General features: G+C 38.9%; 1 protein-coding gene across 2 annotated transcripts in view; it reads right to left on the reverse strand.

Moving 5' to 3' along the window:
• The window catches only part of RYK (receptor like tyrosine kinase), a 106,271-nt gene that overhangs the window by 44,847 nt on the left and 38,904 nt on the right, over window positions 1–22,520 (reverse strand). For both annotated transcript variants that reach the window (XM_047875258.1, XM_047875257.1), the window contains exons 3-6: window positions 10,771–10,870; window positions 8,478–8,612; window positions 6,278–6,331; window positions 864–1,008 (exon numbers count right to left, since the gene is read on the reverse strand). In XM_047875258.1, the coding sequence (XP_047731214.1) occupies window positions 864–1,008; window positions 6,278–6,331; window positions 8,478–8,612; window positions 10,771–10,870 (434 nt within the window). The remainder of the gene's footprint in view (window positions 1–863; window positions 1,009–6,277; window positions 6,332–8,477; window positions 8,613–10,770; window positions 10,871–22,520) is intronic.

Raw genomic sequence — 22,520 nt, forward strand, 5'->3', positions numbered from 1 at the left:
TTTCAGTCAGCAAGTGGGAATCACTGAGGAGAAAAACAAGAATTGTGTACTGGGAAAATAAACCTATCATTCCATCTTTACCTCTTACCCTATCCTACCTATAAAGTCATCCCTGTCATCTCTGATCCACCTAGGCTGGGACAAGTACCTTTTCTATTCTCACACTATACTACACATATCATAATCACCAGATTTATAAACTTCTATAATTATAGGTTGTCAAAGATAAATAAATACTTGAAGCTACAAGGTATATCATTATTTTCTTTAATATTCCCAGCATATCTAACCCTGTGTATCTCCAAGGCTACACTTCAGAATCATCCAGGAAGCTTTAAGAAAAATACTGATGCCCTAACACCACCCCAGACCAATTACATCAGAATTTCTGGAAAGTAGGACCCATGTTTTATAAGCTTACCCATGACTATAATGTGCAACCAGGTTGAGAACCAACGGTTTAAAGCACAGCAGGTTCTCAATAAATTTACTGGATGGATGGATGGAAGGATGGATAGATGGATGGATATAATGACAATGATGGAGGGATGAACTAGGAGGAAGAAACAGGGCTATTTTAAAAAGGTACTAGGAGTGGAATAGAGTCATGTCAAAGGGGAAGGGAATAAAAGTGTGCTCACCACTTCTTACCCATAAACTAATAAACTATAATTTGTCTTCAAAATATCTTTTAAATAAAATCAGAGAAACATAAATAATCACAAAGACAACAGTTGTTCTTTTGGCAAGACCTGATCACCCTCCCTCCTTTCCCTGTGCACCACTGTGCATGCTGTGTGGGCTCCCATGAAAATGCAGATAACCGCTTTAATTTTTTTCCTTTCCCAAAATAGGTATAATACCTGTCATCCAGTTCAATTCTTTTCATACTATGAAGGTGCAAAACAGCTAATATTATTGCTACAAGAAATATTACTGCACAGCAAACCCCCACGCTGATATAAAACACACGTGTAGAAGTGGTTGGAGCTGCATGTACAGGATCATCTGAAATAAAAATGAAAAAGCACATTAAGCTTCCTAAACAAATATTATCAATTGCTTTGTGACACAATGAGTATCCTGTTCTTTGTGAGGAAGATTTTCATTTCATGTGTCCATTCTTTGATAAGATCAGTCACCAATGGTGTGTTGATAGAAGTTCTCAAATTTTTTTAATGTTATTGAAGGAATTTTTAAAAATGGTTTTAAACAGAACTTTCCATGAATGAATATAAAAGTCACAAGTGCTAGACATATGATAAACCATCTGTAGCAGTGCTGTCCAAAAGAACTTTCTGCAGTGATGGAAATGTTCTCTAGTGTGTTATCCAATACGGTAGCCACTGGCTGCCTATGGCTATTAAGCCGTTGAAATGTAGCTAGTACTACTGAGGAACTGAAGTTTTAATTTTATTTCATTTAAATTAATTTCAAGTTTGGGGTGCCTGGGTGGCTCAGTCGGTTAAGCGTCCTACTTTGGCTCAGGTCATGATCTCGTACATCATGAGTTCAAGCCTGCTTCGGATTCTGTGTCTCCCTCTCTCTCTGCCCATCTCCCACTGACACCCTATCTCTCAAAAATAAATAAACACTAAAACATTTTTTTCCAATTAATTTCAAGTTAAATAGCCACATGTGGCTAGTGGTTACCATAGTGGACAACACAGATGTACAGATCATTCATATTTGTTCAACAATGATATCTAGAGTGGAAAAGATCAGACATCTTTGTTACCAACCACTGATTCACAGAAGGAATATACAACACAGTGACCCCACACATTTTTAAAAAACAAACTTTTAGTCTTCTCTTATGAGAGTAACAGATTACTTTGCTTATTTTTTATTTTATTATTTTTTTAAATTTACATCCAAATTAGTAAGCATATAGTGAAACAATGATTTCAGAAGTGGATTCCTCAATGCACCTTACCCATTTAGCCCATCCCCCTCCCACAACCCTTCCTGTAACCCTCAGTTTGTTCTCCATATTTATGAGTCTCTTCTGTTTTGCCCCCCCCACCTGTTTTTATATTATTTTTGTTTCCCTTTCCTTATGTTCATCTGTTTTGTCTCTTAAAGTCCTCATATGAGTGAAGTCATAAGACTTTTGTCTTTCTCTGACTAATTTCACTTAGCATAATACCCTCCAGTTCCATCCACGTAGTTGCAAGTGGCAAGATTTCATTCTTTTTGATTGCCGAGTACTACTCCATTGTATATATATACCACATCTTCTTTATCCATTCATCCATGGGTGGACATTTGGGCTCTTTCCATACTTTGGCTATTGTTGACAGTGCTGCTATAAACATTGGGGTGCATGTGTCCCTTCAAAACAGCACACTTGTATCCCATGGATAGATGCCTAGTAGTGCAACTGCTGGGTCATAGGATAGTTCTATTTTTAGTTTTTTGAGGAACCTCCATACTGTTTTCCAGACTGGCTGCACCAGCTTGCATTCCCACCAACAATGCAAAAGAGATCCTCTTTCTCCACATCCTCGCCAACATCTGTTGTTGCCTGAGTTGTTAATGTTAACCATTCTGACAGGTGTGAGATGGTATCTCATTGTGGTTTTGATGTAGTTCCCTGATGATGAGTGATGTGGAGCATTTTTTCATGTGTCGGTTGGCCATCTGGATGTCTTCTCTGGAGAAGTGTCTATTCATGTCTTTTGTCCATTTCTTCACTGGATTATTTGGTTTTTGGCTGTTGAGTTTGATAAGTCCTTTATAGATTTTGGATACTAACCCTTTATCTGATATGTCGTTCACAAATATCTTCTCCCATTCTGTCAGTTGCTTTTTAGTTTTGCTGATTGTTTCCTTCGCTGTGCAGAAGCTTTTTATTTTGATGAGGTCCCAATAGTTCATTTTTTATTTTGTTTCCCTTGCCTCTTGAGACGTGTTGAGTAAGAAGTTGCTGTGGCCAAGATCAAAGAGGTTTCTGCCTGCTTTCTCCTCAAGGATTTTGATGGCTTCCTGTCTTAACATTTAGGTCTTTCATCTATTTTGAGTTTATTTTTGTGTATGGTGTAACAAAGTGGTCCAGGTTCATTCTTCTGCATGTCGCTGTCCAGTTTTCCCAGCACCACTTACTGAAAAGACTATCTTTATTCCATTGGATATTCTTTCCTGCTTTGTCAAAGGTTAGTTGGCCATACGTTTGTAGGTCCATTTCTGGGTTCTGTATTCTGTTCCATTGATCTGAGTGTCTGTTCTTGTGCCATGCTTATTTTTAAAAATAAGAGCAGGATCACAAGACCCCACTCAGTAAACAGTATTCAATTTTCTATTATTCAAAACAGAGGGAAAGAGAAAGCAAGCCTTGGCGCTGGAGGAAGTAACTCAAAGACAGGCAGACAGACCGACACACACACACACACACCTACACACAGGCAAACTGAGGAAGAGATGCACGGAGACAGAGATACATACGTTCTAAGCGAGGACAGGTGAAGACAGAGAAATAGAAGCAGAACTGGTGTAACTGAAGCATCAAGTAAGTTTTGATGATGAGCACTCACATTATAATTCTACTGAATAAAACCTGAGAAATTTGGGTTTTATACTAAATAGGACACGAAATCATTACTAAGCAAAGGAATGATATACACTATGACAGCTGAAAAAAAAAACAAAGCCAACTGCATGCTGTGCAAAGAATGCTATGAGTGTTGAGCAACAACAGGGAAAGGGAAGAAGTTAGAAGGTTACTGCAGTAGTCTAAAAAAGAGACAGCAGTGGTGTGGGCAAGAGTGTTATGGAAGAAAAATTAATGGACCGGCGTATAGTTAACAGACCTTGCTTATGAATGATACTGGGGTAAAAAGAAAGAGAAGAATCAAAACTTTGGCTTAAAGAATTAGGTGGATAATGGTAACTTTACAAAGATTAAAAAAAAAAGGCAAGTTGAGGGAAGAGAGAAAAAATCAATAGTTTTGTTGTGACTAAGAGTACCTAGTATACATCTACATGGACATGTCAAGCTGACAAGAAATACAAGTGGAGTTCTGGGGATAGGTAAGGACAAAAGATAAAAGCTATAGCTTTGAAAAACTTGGGAATCAGGTTGCTTTCTAAAATTTAAACTTTGCTTTGAATCAACAAACAATAAATCAGAACAGATTAAAGCAAAGAAACCAAATGGCTTCCAGAGCAGCTACACTTTACTACAGCCTGAACGAAGGCCTGACTTTCCTGAAGAATGCCACAGGCTAGTCAATCCTGGGAGGGGCAGAAAAGGAAGGTCGTCAAGGCTGGTGTTGGCAGTACCTATCCAAGCACACACCAGGGCAGAGAAGAGGAAAGACACTGCTCTGCCGGACAGGTCCCCTGAATGTATCCTACTTGTTCACCCCCCAAATTCCAGGCTTGTGTATGCACTGCTCCTATTCCTTCACTTTGACATTTCACTTGCCACCACCTGGTCACCCTTCAAGTCTCAGATGAGATGCCACTTTCTCAGGAAGCTGTCCCTCACTCCGTCAGAGATTACATGCCCCTCCTCAGGGTTCCCAAAGCACCATAGCTTGCCACACTCTTGTTATTATCACTGCCTTATTGCCTTGTCCATCTCATCCTCTACATCATAAGGCCTTGAGGGCACGGACTGTTTTGCTCACAGTTTGATCCTCTGCCTCCAATCATACCACCTGGCATACCACACATCCTCAAAAAATGCTGGATAGATGGATAGAAAGGGAGGGAAGGAGAGAGGTATCAAGAAAAAGAGCCAGAGACTAAGAATATGCAATATTCTATTCTCTTTGTTAGAAATAACATCCTATTAACATAAAAGAAATGGGTAAAGTCACCAGAATTTTCAAAGTAAATTTGAGAAGCAGTGATATTTTAAAAAATGGTTTTCTTTCTTCTCAGAGATAAATCCAATGAAATATTCTAAAAAAGTAGACAACATTTCATATTATTTTATCTTCAAAAAAGGCGCATGTTGGGATATCCAGATATTCTTTGCCTCCTGCGGTGAGAAAAAGATAAAACAGGAAGCACATACTACTATCTATGAACTATTCTTGCCAAGAGTTGGCCCTAAATCTAATCAAGTACAAAATCTAATACCAGTTTATAGGAGAAAGAAAAATATGTTAAATAATGCCACAAGGATGAAGAAGTGAGAAATTCTATGTGATAAGTGATTCCATTTTGTCAACAAAAAAGTGATACGGGGGAGAGGGGTGATCTCTGATTAATATAAAATATTTGTCAACAAAACAGTGTGTGGGCTTCATTTGATCCCACTGTGGAGGAGAAAGTATAAGATATTTTTGAGACAATCAGGTTAATGTGAACATGAACTAGCCAAATAATTTATTAAGGAACTACTGTTAATTTTGTGATAAATCAAATATAAGTGAATAGGTGCTGGGTGTTTGTGGGTTGTTTTTTTAATTGCCTTTTTAAAAAGAAATCCATACTGGAATATTTATACATGAAATGATGCCTGGATTGTGCTTTAAAATACCCCAACCCTCCCCACCCACTTACTCATCCAGAAAAGGAGGAGAAAATCAATGGAACAATACTGGCAAAACATTGATCATTACTGAAGGAGGGTAATGGTCACACAAATGAACAAAGGTTCATCAGTGCATTCTCTCAGCTTTTGCATATTTGAAACTCTTCCCTTCCACAATTTTTTTTTGAAGTTTACTTTTATGAAGAGAATCTAGTATCCTTTTAAGATAGTGCTATTAAAACTCTCTCAGGAAGAATAGGACTCAATGTGTCCACATCAGAAAACTAAAAAAGAAGTCTAAGTTATACCATTTAAACACAACCATTACCAAAATAAAAATCTACTTTGAGTTTCTGCTCTGCAGGTTTAAGTAAGTATCTTTAAGTATCCTTAAGCTGCATTTTCACCTGGATGAAATTAGCTGAGGGTTAACCGGTCCAGGCCACAAATCAGATTTTCTAACCTTCTGCTATTGAGATGAGGATCTTACATACGTTTTCATGTTCATACTTTAATTATTACCATTTGAAATGATGTGATATAAATTCTTGCCTATAAAAAATTTTTAGATCATTTGTTATAAAATATGTATGAATTTTGCTTTACAAATATTTCAATATTCTAACAGTTTCATCTGACTATATACCAATCAGTGAAATAAATAGTAAGGCCTCATGTATCTTTTGGCAAACTGGACACTACTAGGCCTCCAAGCCTCATACAATCATGTACATTTACAATCAGGCAGTTTTTATTCCTCATGATGGAGAAAGGTAATACATTAACACTTACAAATAGTTCTGCTAGTGTTTTTGTCCAGGGCTGAAGTTTTTACTTCTTCAAGTTCTGAATTTAAAAAAGATAAAAGATGCTTTTAGAAATTCCTTCTTTTCCATGAAAATCCTTAAATACTTAAAATACACTTTCTGAATTTTTCTCTAACATAGTTTTAGTTCTATTAGAACACTGCCTAAACTAATTAACAAGGTATTTGTTGCAAGATAATAAATCCTACATCACTATTCTGATCATCATCACTCTAATCACCAATCATTAGTCTATGGGTGTTGTTTATAGATGCTCAATGAAAAAGGATTTCTGTGGTCAAGAAGTTTGGGGAAAGCCAAGTATTATATCATCTGTGGAGATTCACAATTCACATTAGCAGAGTATAAAGGCTCTAAGGAATGCTTAAGTAATGAAACTTATCTGAGCCAGTGGTCCCCACTCTCACATAAAAAAGGAACATTTTCTTGCCAGTAACACCCATTAGCATTTGATATAGTACAGATATGTTTTCTGTTGCAGTTTTTTAAATGTAGTAGGTGGAAAACCACACAAACACATTAGGATCACATATTAAAGTAAGAGTCATAAATTGGATAACTGGGGTAGCCAGAAGTATGACAACAAAATGAAAAGGGTGGCACTATATTAAACTTAAGTTAAAACAGAATAGAAAATTATGCTGTTAATGTTAATTTTCATGTACACATTAAAGAAAATGGAGAAAGTATGAGATCATTCTGAATGTCATCTAACCATTAACCTCAGTGGATACTAACAGTGGTGGGCTCCATTGATCACATCATATTTGGCCATCATTTTGCCTTTAGATATTAAGAGACGAAGCACCATGGTACAGTCAGAACACCCTCCCTAAGCATCAGGAACCAGGCTTCTACACTCCTGACTGGCTGTGCAAACTTAGGTGGCCTCTCCAGGGACAAATCTCCTCACATCAATTATATAATGACTAGGTTGAACTAGTCTCTAAAGTCCTCTTTGGCTTTAAAATTGTGTGAAAGTACATACATAACCGAATATACTAGAACTATAAAATATATCAAAACAGTGAAAATAAAAGGTGCCTGCTAACTTTCCATTTAAAAAATGTCCACTCTAAGGCAGTACAGCTCTTTTATTGGCATCTATCTGGACATTAGCCATGATAACTCACTTGCTGGCCCCAAGTATTTTCCTAACCCTTAGCACTAACTTCAATTAGGAAATGTGTTAAGACAGAATTTAACAACAGAGCTAAGAGCACGAGTTTGCATGCAGCTGCACCTCTTAGCTGTCTGACCTTGGCAAGTTGGTCAGATTCTCTGAGCCTCAGTTTCCTCTTCAGAAAATGGAGATAATGACAGAAACTGCTGCTTAGAATTGTCACAAGGACTAAATAGGTTCAATGCATGTAAAAGCACTTGTAACACAGTACAAATGCACAGTACGAGGCACTCAATTTTAGAGGGCTTTATTTAAGTTCCCTCCCCCCACCCCACATCTTAGTAACCATCTGTACATTAAGTGAAAGAAAGCGCAAATTCAGGTCACTTTACCTCTGTGCAACTTAAAGTGAATGGATTGGACAATCTTTCAGGAAAACTCTCAAATTCTTTCATCTATTGCCCATAGCCACTGTCATTTCTTGAGTACCAGATTATTCAAACCCAAAGCTATTAACATTTATTAAGTACCCATACACAGTATTCTAAGATTTAGGTTTGATTCAATTAACCAAAAAGAAAATAAATAAGAACAACTTCTGAAACAGGTTATCATGCCCATTTTACAACTGAAAAAACTGAGACCTAGGTTAAACAACTTGTCCAAATATCCTGCCAAGTATATCCAGCCCCAGGACAACTGAGCCATAGTATTGTTATAAGACAAACACAGTTAACACTGAGTTACTCAGGGGCCCCTATCAGAATTACTTGACTTCTTTACCTCTTTAATACTATTTCACATTCTTAATGGAATTAGCATTTCAGATAAAAGATTTCTGCTTTTGAGAAAGCAGGTCCTGAGTGAGATTCCTGGCAACAAGGTAGCTATCAGGCAATTTTCTCAGAATTTCATTTGTTAGTGCTTTTTCTTTTCTCATTTGCTACTATAATCAAGATTTGATCACAAATCTAGAAAAAGATGACAAAATGTATTTTTGACATCTATATAAAACACATACTTTGGTGAATAAATTCCTTACTTTTGTAGCACATTTTCCTTCGTTTAAAATTTAAGACTGTAAAGTTTTTTGAAGAATTTACTGTCAAGTTGAGCTGCATTAGTATCATAACCTCAGAATCTACTTTGCCAGTACAGGAAAGCTCGACCCGAAACACTGTTTAAAAAACAAAAAAGAAAAAATATTTTAATTTTCTAAAAAATCAACATTAATACCTAGTATTTTACAGTTCTTTATATTTGTTGCATAAAACTAAAAGAATATTTACATAATACTAAAATTTTCAGAGAACTTATCTTCAGACTACATACCTTTAGACATCATTCATTTATTATAGATATAAAAGTTAAACATTAAAGAACAAGCCAAGACAAAAGAAGAGATTATTATCTTCAACTTTTTCTCATGATTTTTAATAGATTACTTTGTCTCATAAGTCCTCTCATTATAATATAGTAAAGCTACTGAATAAGGCAAACCATGCTACCTTACCAGTCACATCAGCAACGATAACAAAAATTACTTGATAAAAAGGAAAGACAATTTATCACCAAAATGCAATTATGTATTGCTCTTAACGAAGATTAAATATAAACCCATAAACTGATAACCTGATAAATCAGTCAACTGTGAATTTAAAAAATACAAAGCTTTCAAAACAAAACCTTTCTTTTTTTAATGTGTTGTGTTGTTTTTTTTAATTTATTTCTGAGTAAGAGAGACAGAGCACGAGCGGGGAGGGGGCAGAGAGAGAGAGGGAGACACAGAATCTGAAACAGGCTCCAGGCTCTGAGCTGTCAGCACAGAGTCCCACACGGGTCTCGAACTCACAGACCACGAGATCATGACCCAAGCCGAAGTCTGATGCTTAACCGTCTGAACCACCCAAGCACCCCCAAAAAACCCTTTCTAAACAGAAACTGACTTTAATCAATTATTGTAGCAATGAGGTAAGAGACTTTGGTACACACCATTTTTTTCCAATCTTTCAGTTTAAGATTCTTTTCCTATAAATTTAGAGTATCATTCTTTTCTTCTTTTCAGAGAGAGAGAGGGAGAAAGCACACACTAAGCAGGGTAGAAGAAGAGGAAGAGAGAGAAAGGGAGAATCTCAAGCAGGCTCCACATTCAGCATGGAGCCCAATGCGGGGCTCGATCCCATGACCTGGGATCATGACATGAGCTGAAATCAAGAGTTGAATGCTCAACGGACTGAGCCACCTAGGTGCCCCTACAATATCATTCTATCTGTATGAGCATATGAAAAATATGGGCATTTCTGAACTTCTTTACTGACCCATAAAAATGAGTAAGCCTCCCTATGCTTTCCTAAAGCTTAATGTATGTCACCAATAATGATGAGTGACTGCCAGAAAAAGTTCCACAGTATTGTGGAAAGTACATGGCTTACCCTTTCAAATTTTAAGAAGTTCACTGTTCTTAAAATCTCACATCTTTAGGAGCTTTTCTCAAAAGGCTGGCTCAATAGTAGTTAAACCGGTATATATATGACACTTAAATCATTTAGTCAGATGTATTATGTGACTATCCTGTGCAGATGCTGTGCCAGGCACCAATGCTAGATGGCTGAAAAAGAGAGCTCCTGTCCTCAGGTTAACCACAGGCCAGCAGGGAGAGACAAGCACAAAGAATTACAAGATAATGTGATCAGTTCAAAAACATTTAAATTACAAGAACCTGCAGGGTAGGAAGAACAAGATCCTGCAGGGTAGTATGAGTAGGAGTTTATAAGCAGAAAAGAGGAAAAGGCAGTTCCAAATATACTGACGAGCACGTGCAAAGGCAAGGATGTCAAAACCGCATGTAGTATGGCACCACTGGATGCTGGGGCAAATGCAGCAACACAGCTAGACAGGCAGGTAAGGGGACAGGGTAAACATACAGCACACTGGCTGGAGAGTCTGCAGTGGACTCAGTTGATGGGAGTAAGGGGCCCTGATGGGCTTGATGTCATTTGGTCAGATAGGAGTGTTCAGTGATCATCCAGGCCATGGTGTGGGAATTTGTCAAAAACGAACAAGACCAGACACAGAGATCCATGTGGAGGCCAGTGCCAGCAATGCAGAAAAAGGAGATAAGGAAGTGCTGAGTATAGACAGTTCTGAAAAGGATGGAAAAGAGGGAATGGTTTAAAACACAGTGCAAATAATCAGTATTTTCAAAAATTACTTTTCAAAGTACTTATACACCTATGCCTATCAAGTAGAATACACTATATGTCAATTGTTAAGCTGTTCTTTTTGGGATATGGGGGACACAATTGAAAACAGTATGTTCACTCTTTCAGACTCACCTGATAAAGTGCGTGGAACTTCCCCCTGAGCAGAAATGTTGACCTGGGGCATGTCCATAGCCACAAAATTGTCTACTTGGAATCCCAGCTTATATTCAACCTGTAAAATGTAGAAATAAACAAACTGAATCTGTGGTAACAGAAAGGACACTAACAATTTGGCTTTACTGAATAACTCATTAACTAATAAATGCATGAGCATTTATTATTATTTTTTTTTTTTTAAATTAGATACCATATTCAACGTTTATTTATTTTTGGGACAGAGAGAGACAAAGCATGAACGGGGGAGGGGCAGAGAGAGAGGGAGACACAGAATCGGAAACAGGCTCCAGGCTCTGAGCCATCAGCCCAGAGCCCAACGCGGGGCTCGAACTCACGGACCGCGAGATCATGACCTGGCTGAAGTCGGACGCTTAACCGACTGCGCCACCCAGGCGCCCGAGCATTTATTATTATGTACAAATCTAGCTCTAACAAAATCCAAATTGTCAGAAACAGTCCTAGGAGTTTTCAACTGGATAAAAACTCAACCCAGTGAAGCCACCCCTCTATTTCATGTCCAGAACAGTACCACCACTCTCCTATAAAATCTGCCAACTAGGATTCAGAAATCTTGCTGAAGACTACACTACCACTGACCGAAGAGCCCTGGAGAGACAGATACGAAAAGCCAAGTTGTTGAGATGTGTAATTTACAGACCACTGACTAGTCACCAATGTCTTCTCTAATTAATAAGTGCCAGGCTCTAAGGCTTTCCATGTAGCTGGTGGATGAAGGTCTACTCTATAGACCCACTCACTACACAAGATTACAAAGCACAGATTTCTCACAGAATATCTCTAGTCCAGCTTTCACCATGAAGAAAGTTTATGTTTGGATACCCATCTAATCTCTGAATCTATTTTTCAAGTGAGTCGGTATCCAGAAAGGAAAAGATGTGACTATGAAGGCATCACTGGAACACCAATATTAACTATCGATACCTGTCCTACTTGGGGGCTTAACATAACCAGCCAGCCCCAATAATACAGCCCTACTGCTAGATTGATAGTCATGAAAGAAACAACTCAAACTGCAAAACAATAGCTGAAATTCAGAAGAGCTGCCACCTTCAAGACCTTCAATGAGGCCTTATATTTCACATTACTCTTTGAACAGCCCACTGGGGTCTTGATAAGAACAGGTACTCCTCTCCCATTAACTGGTCACATGGGTGGTTTTGGTGGAGAGACAGAATTGGCAGAAGGCAAGGGGCAGTGGATTGGGAAAAGAGTGATAGGAAAGAGGTTTATGAAACCATTCTTTAAGAAATTTAACTAGGAAAAATGGAACCAGGTTGGGAGTGGTGTGAGAAAGAGGTGACAGATTCTAAAGCTTTTCTTTCTTTTTTCAATGGGCAGTATTAAAATGTGTTCATATGCTAATGAAAAAAGCCAACGAAATGGGACATAATAAAGATGAAAGGAAATAGGAAGAGAGTACCATCCTAGCTTATAAGGAAAGGGATGGACCTGGACATTGGCTGGGGCAAAGGGTGTTTATCAATGGATAAGAAGGGTTCAAGCCAAAGGATTTAACTCTCACTGTGGGTGTCTTTTCACACTTTCATACTTGAATGTCCCTAAACACTGTAGGGGTATAAATCATATTATTACCTTACAGTTAAGATACATAGACAAACAACTGTTAAAGGCTGTATTTGGGAAGTGCCATGTTCACAACAAAGAAAATGGTCTTGCTGCTGCCTATCACTGACTTTGTGGTACCTCAGGCCAGTCAGTGTTCACTCTTACCCTAGCACACCACACTTCTGTCACTGCCACCAGGGGGTGCTAGAGAGCTAGCTACACCGTTGTTGTGTTTGGGCCAAGAAGGAGCAGACTTTCCAGCAACACTCACTAACTATAACACTACAGAATGCATTGACTATATTCCTGTATCTATGCTGTCTTTGAATAGGACAATACATGAAGTGCAAGTGCACAAAAGAAATTAAGCATAATCAGTAAGAATTGGATAGGAACCATGAGACTGTGTGACCTTTAGGTATATTAACTTTCCTGAGTTTCAGTTTTTGTAAAATGAGGTAACACATTATGAGGATCAAAGAGGATAATTAAGACAACACACCTGTCAGCTTGGCACAGGTCCCCTGACAAATGCAGACCGCAGTGGCATCAGCTGTCATTCCAGAGTAGCTACCCTACTGCCCCATTGTGCTTCCCCTATAAGCACCAGCCTACTACTAACCCCAGAGATTGACACAAGTAAGCCTTCCAGTGCTCTGCCAAGAACTTGCTGCAGTCCTTCTGTTTTGTCCTCCATCTTGGGACCCCTCACTATTCTAAACAGCCCCTACACTCTCAGCCTTTTCACAAATGTCTTCTCCACCATCTCCTACAACCTGGCTTTCCTCAGATCTCTTCTCCCTGCCTATCATTAGTTCTTACAACACCTAACCCTTAGGGTCTAGACAATAGGGTCTGCATTCTTTTAGGGTCATTAGGTCCTTTCTAGACATCCTTCCCTCATGAGAAATCCCCTATACCCTGAAGCTCACAAATTCTACTCAAGATGGCTATTTCTCATGCCATAAACATCAACAACAGACAAAAACTTTGCAGAGGCCTTGGCCCTTGGCTCACTTTGTCTCCTGTCACCTTCCAGGGTGGGCTTCAATATTACAGTATTCAGTAAACCTACATGACAAAGAATTACTCCAGAACCAAAACAAACACAAAAATCCCACCCTATCAAAGACCCCATCACTACCTCTGATTCCTATAAAACCAGTTCTTTGTCTCCATCACTGACTCAGCCAACATTTATGAAACACATGTGTAAGCCAATGGCGGTGTACAGAACTGGGCTACAGTGGACAATTCAGCTATTTCCCTTCTCTCTGATCCAGCCAGTGGCCTGGTTTCACTTTCCTACAGACTATGCCCCGAAGACTACAAGGTTACTGACATGATAACTGGTTCATTCCCCTCCATACTCTTAGAGGGCCGCACCAGCACCCTAACCACCTCTCACTCTCATGTTGCCCAGCATGGATGGAGGAAATCCATTCCTGGAGAAAAGGGTGCTGCTACACAAGAATGACCCCTAAGTTCAAGACAGACCCATAATCCTATCAGCAAGCCCTTCCTCACAGCCTCTTCTCTCTCCCTAGTCTACTCACTCCAAATGTCACAGGACCTCACCACTTCACTACCTGCTGCCCTCCCCACTTCCTCACTCTCAATGTTCTTGTCTCCTTTAGCTAGCACACAAGGACCCCCCCCCTTCTTCATTTCTTTTCAGCACCAGAGAGATCTGTTAGAGTACTCAACCTCTGCCCTCCAGCCCCAAGGAAAGACATATTCTCCTCTCCAAATAATAAACACTCCTTTCCTAGTATATTAGGTTCTAACCCGGTTCATCACCGATGGGATCTTGTATCATCCACTGGTCTCTCACTCTCCTATAACTTCAATCTCTCCCATAGGTGCAATTACCTACTAGACATATATGTCTAATAATCTTATAGCTCTCAAATCTAACAGATTCAAAGCCAAATGTATGTTTCCCCACATTTGCTATCTCTTTTATTCTAGGTCTCAGTTATCGTAAGCAGAGGCACAGCTAACCAGAGACCAGAACTTCTAAGAAAGCAGAGAGCAGCAAATGGGGTCACAGGCCCTAATGGCAATGTGGAGGGCAGGGGGCAAGACTAACACCTAAATATCTCAAGGATGTAAGGGGGAAGGGAAATGAGCTTGTGAGTGGAGCTAGGGAGAGGTGGCAAAGGGACTGGGTAGCAAGTTTGAGAAGGCTGACCTCTGGCCAGAACAGCAGCCTGGAGGAACAAGGAGTATGAGAGCACAGAAGCCTGCCGTTTGCTGGCTCCCTTTCTGAGGGACTATCTACACATGTGAGGCATTCACAGGGCGGTTCTCTTCTCCCTCTGAAATCCTTAGGATATTAATTTTTAAACTGCAGTTTCTGGGGTCAGGGAACTGTAAATTTTCTCTACTTTGCCATGTATCGATCTACGTGGAATCTCACTTTCCAGTGATCCTTGAAGAAACAGATCCATTCTAAAGCTAACATTCATAAACTAGTGGAACAAAGAAAATGTGAACAGCAGTTGTTTATCAGAAAAAAGAGGGAGCCAAAATATTTCAGAAAAGAAGCTAGAGAAAATATAAATATTTGAATAAGCTAAAAAATAAACATTTTTGGTAATCTTCCCTTACTTGGAATCAAACGGCAATTGCCAATAGGCAGCTGATGAGTAAAGCCATTTCCTTCTGGAACACAGTACAGATTTAAAGCGAATACATTCGCCTACAGCTGGATAGCCTTTTAATTTCTCTGAATTGACCAGAAGTGCTCCTTTTTCATAGAAATCCCACTCTGCAGGGGATACTGCTGGCTCTCCCTTGGGCTGCTGCAGGAACTCTGGACAAGTTCCCTACAAAACCTCCTGACAATGATAAAGAATTCCTGAAACCTGAGAAGAGATACAGAGTGGATGTGAGTTGGAGGAATATTCTGCTACATTTTGGTATATTTTTGCCTTCCAACTCTCTAAAATACCTACAGACACTTAATAGATGCAATGGAATGCTTTTTTCCCCTAGATATCAGAGAATGTTCCAGAATACAGAAGAACCTAATTATTGGTTAAAACCACCTAGTAATCTTTGCTTTTTTTTTGATGACCATGTGGCCTTGTGAAAGAGAAGATATTACCAGTGTTTTTATCCCACCTGGAAATGCAATTAACCAATGGTATTTAAGAACCACTCACTAAAGCAATCTGACACAGATGTCAAGAATAAGATACAGCTTCAGACTCTGAGAAGACCATAGTCTGTTTTGCAAGACAAAAGCCAAGTAAACACTGAAGAACAACACTATTAGCAAAAGCTCTGATGTGTGAAAACTAACGTTAAAGTATCTATGGTGTGAACAGACATATCAAGGAGAACCTTGAGATTTTTGGAAGTGAATATTTTACCTCTTGGCTCATCTTAAAAAGCAAGAACTGAGAAATTCTGATAAAGGGTTGGAGTGTAGGAGCCACAGCCTTCCTCCAGAAAGTTCACGATCGCATCTCAGAGCCAACAAGATTAGGTGAAGAACCCTCTGTATCTCCCCAGGTGAAGAAGTCATGTCTCTCTTGCTCCCTTGTATGACTTTCCCACTTGAAGTCATCTCTACTTCCTGTGTCTTCTGCTTCCAACACTACCTTAAGCAAGTCTCCTTCCAAATCTAGGTCTTATTTTTTTTTTTTCATAGTAAGTGATCAATAAACCAAAGTGCAACCATTTAATGTATTTTTTAGTGATTTGAAGGAAAAAAAGTTCAAGTCTATATGCAGGGACAGAGAACCTTTATCAGAATATGTTGTTCAGTGCTCTGCAAACTGCAGAAAGTACGCAGTATATAACTTGTTAAAAAAAAAATATATATATATATATATTCACACACACACACACACATACATATACACACATGTGCTTATCCATGCACAGACTATCCTTAGAATAGAAGACAGGAATCAGGTAACAGTGGTTGCCAATGGAAGGGAAACTCGGTGGCTGGATTGTTTGGGGATGGTACTAGGAAGGTGTAGAGGACTTAATTTTCACTGTTTACCCCTTCCCTTACGCCTTTTGAATTCTGTACCATATACATAAATTGAATACTCAAAAGACTAAATTTTAAAATAAGCAAAGTTAAATTAATTACCAAAGAGATTATAACCTGAAACTGGAATTAGGAGTTGCATTGGTGGCCAAAGCCTGAAACTGAATACAAACATATTCCTTAGTTTTTTATTATAAAATGTTGTAAGATAGAAGATGATTACTTTCCCCTAAATTCTAAACCCTGTTACACATGAACTTGTGAAATTAGTTTTGCTATATATTCAATCTATGAATTTCATCTATTCCTCCAAATTTACAACTTTATTCACAGTGAAATACATGAAAAGTCCCAGATGGACAACTAGTGTCAAGTATACCCAGCTATGTTTCACACTTCTAGAAACAAGAAATTCACCACTCTGAAAGCAGTACATTCCAACTTTAAAAAGCTCTAAGTGCTCAGAAGATCCCCATTTGTTGAGCTGTGCCCTGTGGCTTCTATCTATGCATCTCTTCTGTAGTCAGTAAAAGAGCACCTGTAACCAAGCGTAAGTACCAAGTGCTATACAGGGAACACAGAGAAAGACGAAAAGGAGTTCCTCACTTTGAAGTGTTTTGCATCTAGGAGGGAGACAGAAAAGAAAATCAACCACCACAATACTGTTAGATTATGCTAAGGGTTATGAGGGAGGAAAGAGAAAGGTGCCGTGGGTACAGAAAGCACCTGACACAGTTGAAGGAAAGGTGACACCAGTTCTGAGATTTATGAGACGAACAGGAGTTAGTGAGGTAAATAAAGAATGGAGAAAGGGAATTTCTTGCAATATAAACAGCAGCAATGTAACAGAGTCCAGGCCATTCAAAAAATTGCCAAACAAAACGGCACTAAATAACTAGCTGGAGAGGAAGGAGAAAAGAAAGGCAGGGACAAGATCATAAAGGCTTCCTAAAAAATCAGAACTTTATTCTGGTGGCAACTGGGAGCCCTAGAGTTGCTTCTGAGGGTGGGAGTAAGGGGTGAGGGTGGGGCAGGAGTACAGCAACAAGTCAGTCCAGAGGCAAGGAAACTAGTTAGAAAACTATTTCCCATCTAGTTAAGAAACAAAAAAGGCCCAAACTACAGATGAGGCATTAAGTCCAGAGAGAGGTAGGAGATGAATTTAAGGTATAATTATGAAAGACAATCAACTGGACCTGGCAGGTGCAGGAGAAGAAGTACTGGACCCCTTCTAGGCTTCTGTCCTAGATGTGTAAATAGGTGGCAATGCCCTCCAACAAGTCAGGGAACTTCTGCCCTCCCAGGAATATCATATCAGCAACAGTAGCCCAAATGTGCACTAATGATGGTATTTAAAACCTGCCACAGAAGTAGTTTAGAATTTATGAGTGAAGAATATGGAAGTACCATACGAGCTATGCCAAGGCTCCTCCTGACCCAACATGTGCCCAGGCCAAGTACTGTTTCAAATATATATATTCATCTGAACCCTTACCTCTATCTACTCTCTTCCACTCCAACTTCCTTCTGCGACAGGCTTTAAAAGTCCTCAGACATCCACTATTAGCAATGTCAGATCCCTGAAACTCGCTCCAGATAAAAAACATCTAATGTATGTGTATTTTTAAAAAAGAATGATTAAGAGAGTTTAATTCTCTTCACTTCTAACTACCACATGGCACACTGCCAATTTTTATTCACAAGTCACTAACCATACACTTGCCCAGGTTAGATCATTATTTTTTCCTAAGTAGGCCCAGGAATAATCACACCCTATTCAACGGCAGTGGAGTACTAGAACAGATTCTCTACTATTTCATTCGATTTTTCGCTGCTTTAAAATATATGTATTATTTGCTTTTATATTTACCAACATTAAAGGTAGGAAAAGTAACAAAGGATTTATTATCAATTTTTTGGAGAATATAAAAAAGATTCTCTGCCTAAAAGATGTTCACAGAAACACTGGATCTCAGAGTTGCAAGGGAACTTAAAATTCAACACCCACTGCTCCACAAATCCTTGAATTCCCTCTACAACACTCCCACGAAATAGTTACCCAGTATAGATCTGACCTCTTCCGGTGAGAGGAAACTTACTACTCATCAATAGCACTGGCTAAAAAGTGAAACCTAGTTCTAAACACAGATGCAAATACTAGTAGTTTAAAGGGTGATGAGGAATGGAATTTTTTAAATATAATTTCACAAAATCTCCCCACAATTACTTACTCATCCTAAAGGAGAACACTTTGGTAGAGAAACCTAGTGAACTGAGTGATCAGAGATCACCAGTAATAGGACAAGATGTGTCCTGTGAAGGACAGCATTTTTGTGGTGTTACTAGCAAAGACACGTTCCTGAATCTAATCATGAGGAAACCTCAGACAACTCAAATTGAAGGACATTCTACAAAATACTTGGCCTATTTATTTCAAAATCATCAAGGTCAAAGCACACAAAGAAAGGCCAAAGAAATGTTCCAGGTTAATAGAGGATTAAAGGTACCTTAATCAACTGCATGCATGATCCTGAATCAGGTGAAAAAAAGAGCTATAAAGAACATCATCATGTTAATTGGTGAAATGTGAGTACTACAGATTAGATACTAGATAACAGTATTATATCCACGTTTAGTTTCCTGATTTTGATCATTGTACTTAGGCTTTATAAAGAATGCCTTTATTCTCAGGCTCTTGGGTGGCTAAGTTGGTTGAGTGTCCAACTTCAGCTCAGGTCGTGCTCTCACGGATTATGAGTTCAAGCCCCGCATCAGTCTCTCTGCCGTCAGTGCAGAACCTGCTTCAGTTCCTCTGTCCCCCTCTCTCTCTCTGCACCTTACCCACTCTTTAAAAAAAAAAAAAAAGAATGCCCTTATTCTTAGAAAATATACATTGATGTATTCAAGGCTAAATGGGCAGGATGCTTGCAATTCACTTTCATATAGTTCAAGAAGAAAGGGTGTGTGCATGAGAGTGGAGGGAAAGAAACAATGAATGATAAAGTAAGCAAATGAAGCAAACCAGTAATAATCGGTGAATGTGGGTAAAGGATATATGAGAATTATTTGTACTGTTCTTATAATTTTCCTTTATGTTTGAAATCATATCATAATTAGAAGTTACCCCCACCTCTAAATAATAAGGTCACATAATGTTATGTAAGAATACTGGAAAATGTGTTAGTCCAGTTTCCTTGAAGAGTCCAGATGCTTATTCATTGAAAATGACACAGCTCATATTAAAATATCTCAGGTTGGGGCACCTGGGTGGCTCAGCTGGTTAGGTGTCCAACTTCAGCTCAGGTCATGATCCCACAGTCCATGAGTTTGAGCCCTGTGTCGGGTTCTGTGCTGACAGAAGCCTGCTTTGGATTCTGTGTCTCCCTGCTTTGGATTCCGGGTCTCCCTCTTTCTCTGCCCCTTCCCCACTTGTGCTCTGTCTCTCTCTCTCTCTCTTTCAAAAATAAATAAACATTAAAAAAATTTTAATGTCTCAGGTGAACCTTTTCTGAATTATCTGTACCATTTATTTTGGCAGTTCAGCATATCCAGGTTACCATTTACTACATGTTCTTAATTGTTTCGCATGACTTCTCTCTCTTGACCTCTGTTTTTGCAGTTTTCACCCTAAACAGACCTATCTACTGCTAAAAAAGCAGCCCATGTTTGGATACCCCAAGGCAACAGTGTTGGACAGTTGAGGTGCTCCAACAAGGCACATATGTTTTACCCAGAATCCAAGCTAAGTCAACTTTAATCACATTACTGCAGTTTATATTTTAATGCCTGTATGTATATGTGTATATAATGTTTCTGTAACATATGCTTGAGTATATATACAGCTGATCCTTGAACAATATGTGTTTGAACTGCACAAGCCCACTTATGTGGATTTTTTTTTTTTTTTAGGAGAGCACAAGTAGGGGAGAGGGGCAGAGAGAGACAGAATCCCCAAGCAGGCTCCACACTCAGCATGGAGCCCAATGTAGGGCTTAATCCCATGACTCGGGGATCATGACCTGAGACAAAATCAAGAGTGGGATATTCAACTGAATGAGCCACCCAGACGTCCCACACAGATTTTTTTTTTTTTTTATAGTACAGTACTATAAATGGATTTTCTCTTCCTTAGGATTATTTTTAACATTTTCTTTCTCTAGCTTACTTTTTGTAAGAATTACAGTATATAATATCTATAACATATGGGGCACCTGGATGGCTCAGTCAGTTAAGCAACCAATTTCGGCTCAGGTCATGATCTTGTGGTCTGTGGGTTCAAGCCCCACATCAGGCTCTATGCTGGCAGCTCAGAGCCTGGAGCCTGTTTCATATTCTCTCTCTCTCTCTCTCTCTCTCTCTCACTCTCACTCTCACTCTCACTCTCTGCCCCTCCCCCACTCATACTCTGTCTCTCTCAAAAATTAACATTTAAAAAAATTTTTTTAAATATCTATAACATACAAAATATGTGACCATTAGTAGTTAAGTTTTGAAGCAATCAAAAGTTCTATGTGGATTTTCAACTGCAGGGGGAGCATATCAGTACCCTGTAACCCCCACATTATTCAAGGGTCAACTGTAATAATAATAGGAATATATGGATAGTTATATAATCATTTTTACTCACTGATTAGCAAACAACTATACTTAAAATATTTAGTGTTAAGGAGTGAATTGAAGAAATAAATAAACACCCCTATTCATTTGGCAAGGAACATTGGTTCATTGGTACCATCTTGGGAGAGGGAAGGAGAAATAATTTGGCAATGTTAATCAAAACTTTAAACACTCTGACCCTGCCATTTCACTACTTGGTGATAATTTACTATTCAAAAATTATGCCACAAGTGCACAAAATTTTTTGAACAAAGATGTTCTCAATGTATGCATGCACACACACACACACACACACACACACACACACACACACATATATACACCCAAGTACACATTCATACACATATTTTTTCTGTGTTTCTATATTCAACAATAACAAAGGTAGAAACAGTAACAAAAGATGAACTACCAATTGTTTTCACTATCTCTGTACTATGGATTTTGCCTGACAGATGAAGGGAAGGAAACTATCTCTAACACAGAAAGGAAGCATTGTTTGAAATAGTGAAATGCTATTAAAAATACATGTGTCAACGAGGCACTTAAGAAATAATCATACATTCGGGTGCCTGGGTGGCTCAGTTGGTTAAACGTCTGACTTTTGATTTCAGCTCAGGTCATGATCTCACAGTCATTTTGTCCCACATCAGGCTCTGTGCTGAGTGTGGAGCCTGCTTAAGATTCTCTCTCAGGACCACCATGAGATACTACTTCATGCCCACTATGATGGATATAATCAAAAACCCAGAAAATAACAAGTGTTGGTGAGGATGTAGAGAAATTGGAACCCTTGTACTTTGATGATGGGAATGTAAAATAGTGCAGCCATTTTGGAAGAAATGGCAGTTTCTTAAGAAATTAAACACAATTTTACTACACAACCCAGCAATTTCCAACCTTGGTAAATACCCAAGAGAAATGAAAACATAAGCCTACACAAAGACTTGTATACAAATGATCACAGCAGCATCATTCATAACTAGTCAAAAAGTAGAGCCCCCCCCCCCCAAAAAAAAACAGTAGAACAACCCAGATGTTCCTCAACTGGTGAATGGATAAACAAATTATGGTCTATCCACTAAAAAGAAATACTACTCGGGGCACCTGGGTGGCTCAGTCGGTTGAGTGTCCGACTTTGGCTCAGGGAATGATCTCGTGATCTGTGGGTTCGAGCCCCACATCAGGCTCTGTGCTGACAGCTCAGGGCCTGGAGCCTGCTTTGGATTCTGTGTCTCCCTCTCTCTCTCTGCCCCTCCCCCGCTCATGCTCTGTCTCTGTCAAAAATAAGCATTAAAAAAAATTTTTTTTTAAGAAATACTACTCAGTAATAAAAAGGAATGAAGTATTGATATCATGCTACAACGTGGACAAATTTTAGAAACATTTGCTAAGTGAAAGAAAACAGTCACAAAAGACCATACTTTCTATGACTCCAGTTATATGAAATGTCCAGAACAGGCAAATGCATAAGGACAGAGGTAGATGAGTA

Source organism: Prionailurus viverrinus, chromosome C2 (genome assembly GCF_022837055.1).
Source record: "Prionailurus viverrinus isolate Anna chromosome C2, UM_Priviv_1.0, whole genome shotgun sequence".
Taxonomy (NCBI): domain Eukaryota; kingdom Metazoa; phylum Chordata; class Mammalia; order Carnivora; family Felidae; genus Prionailurus; species Prionailurus viverrinus.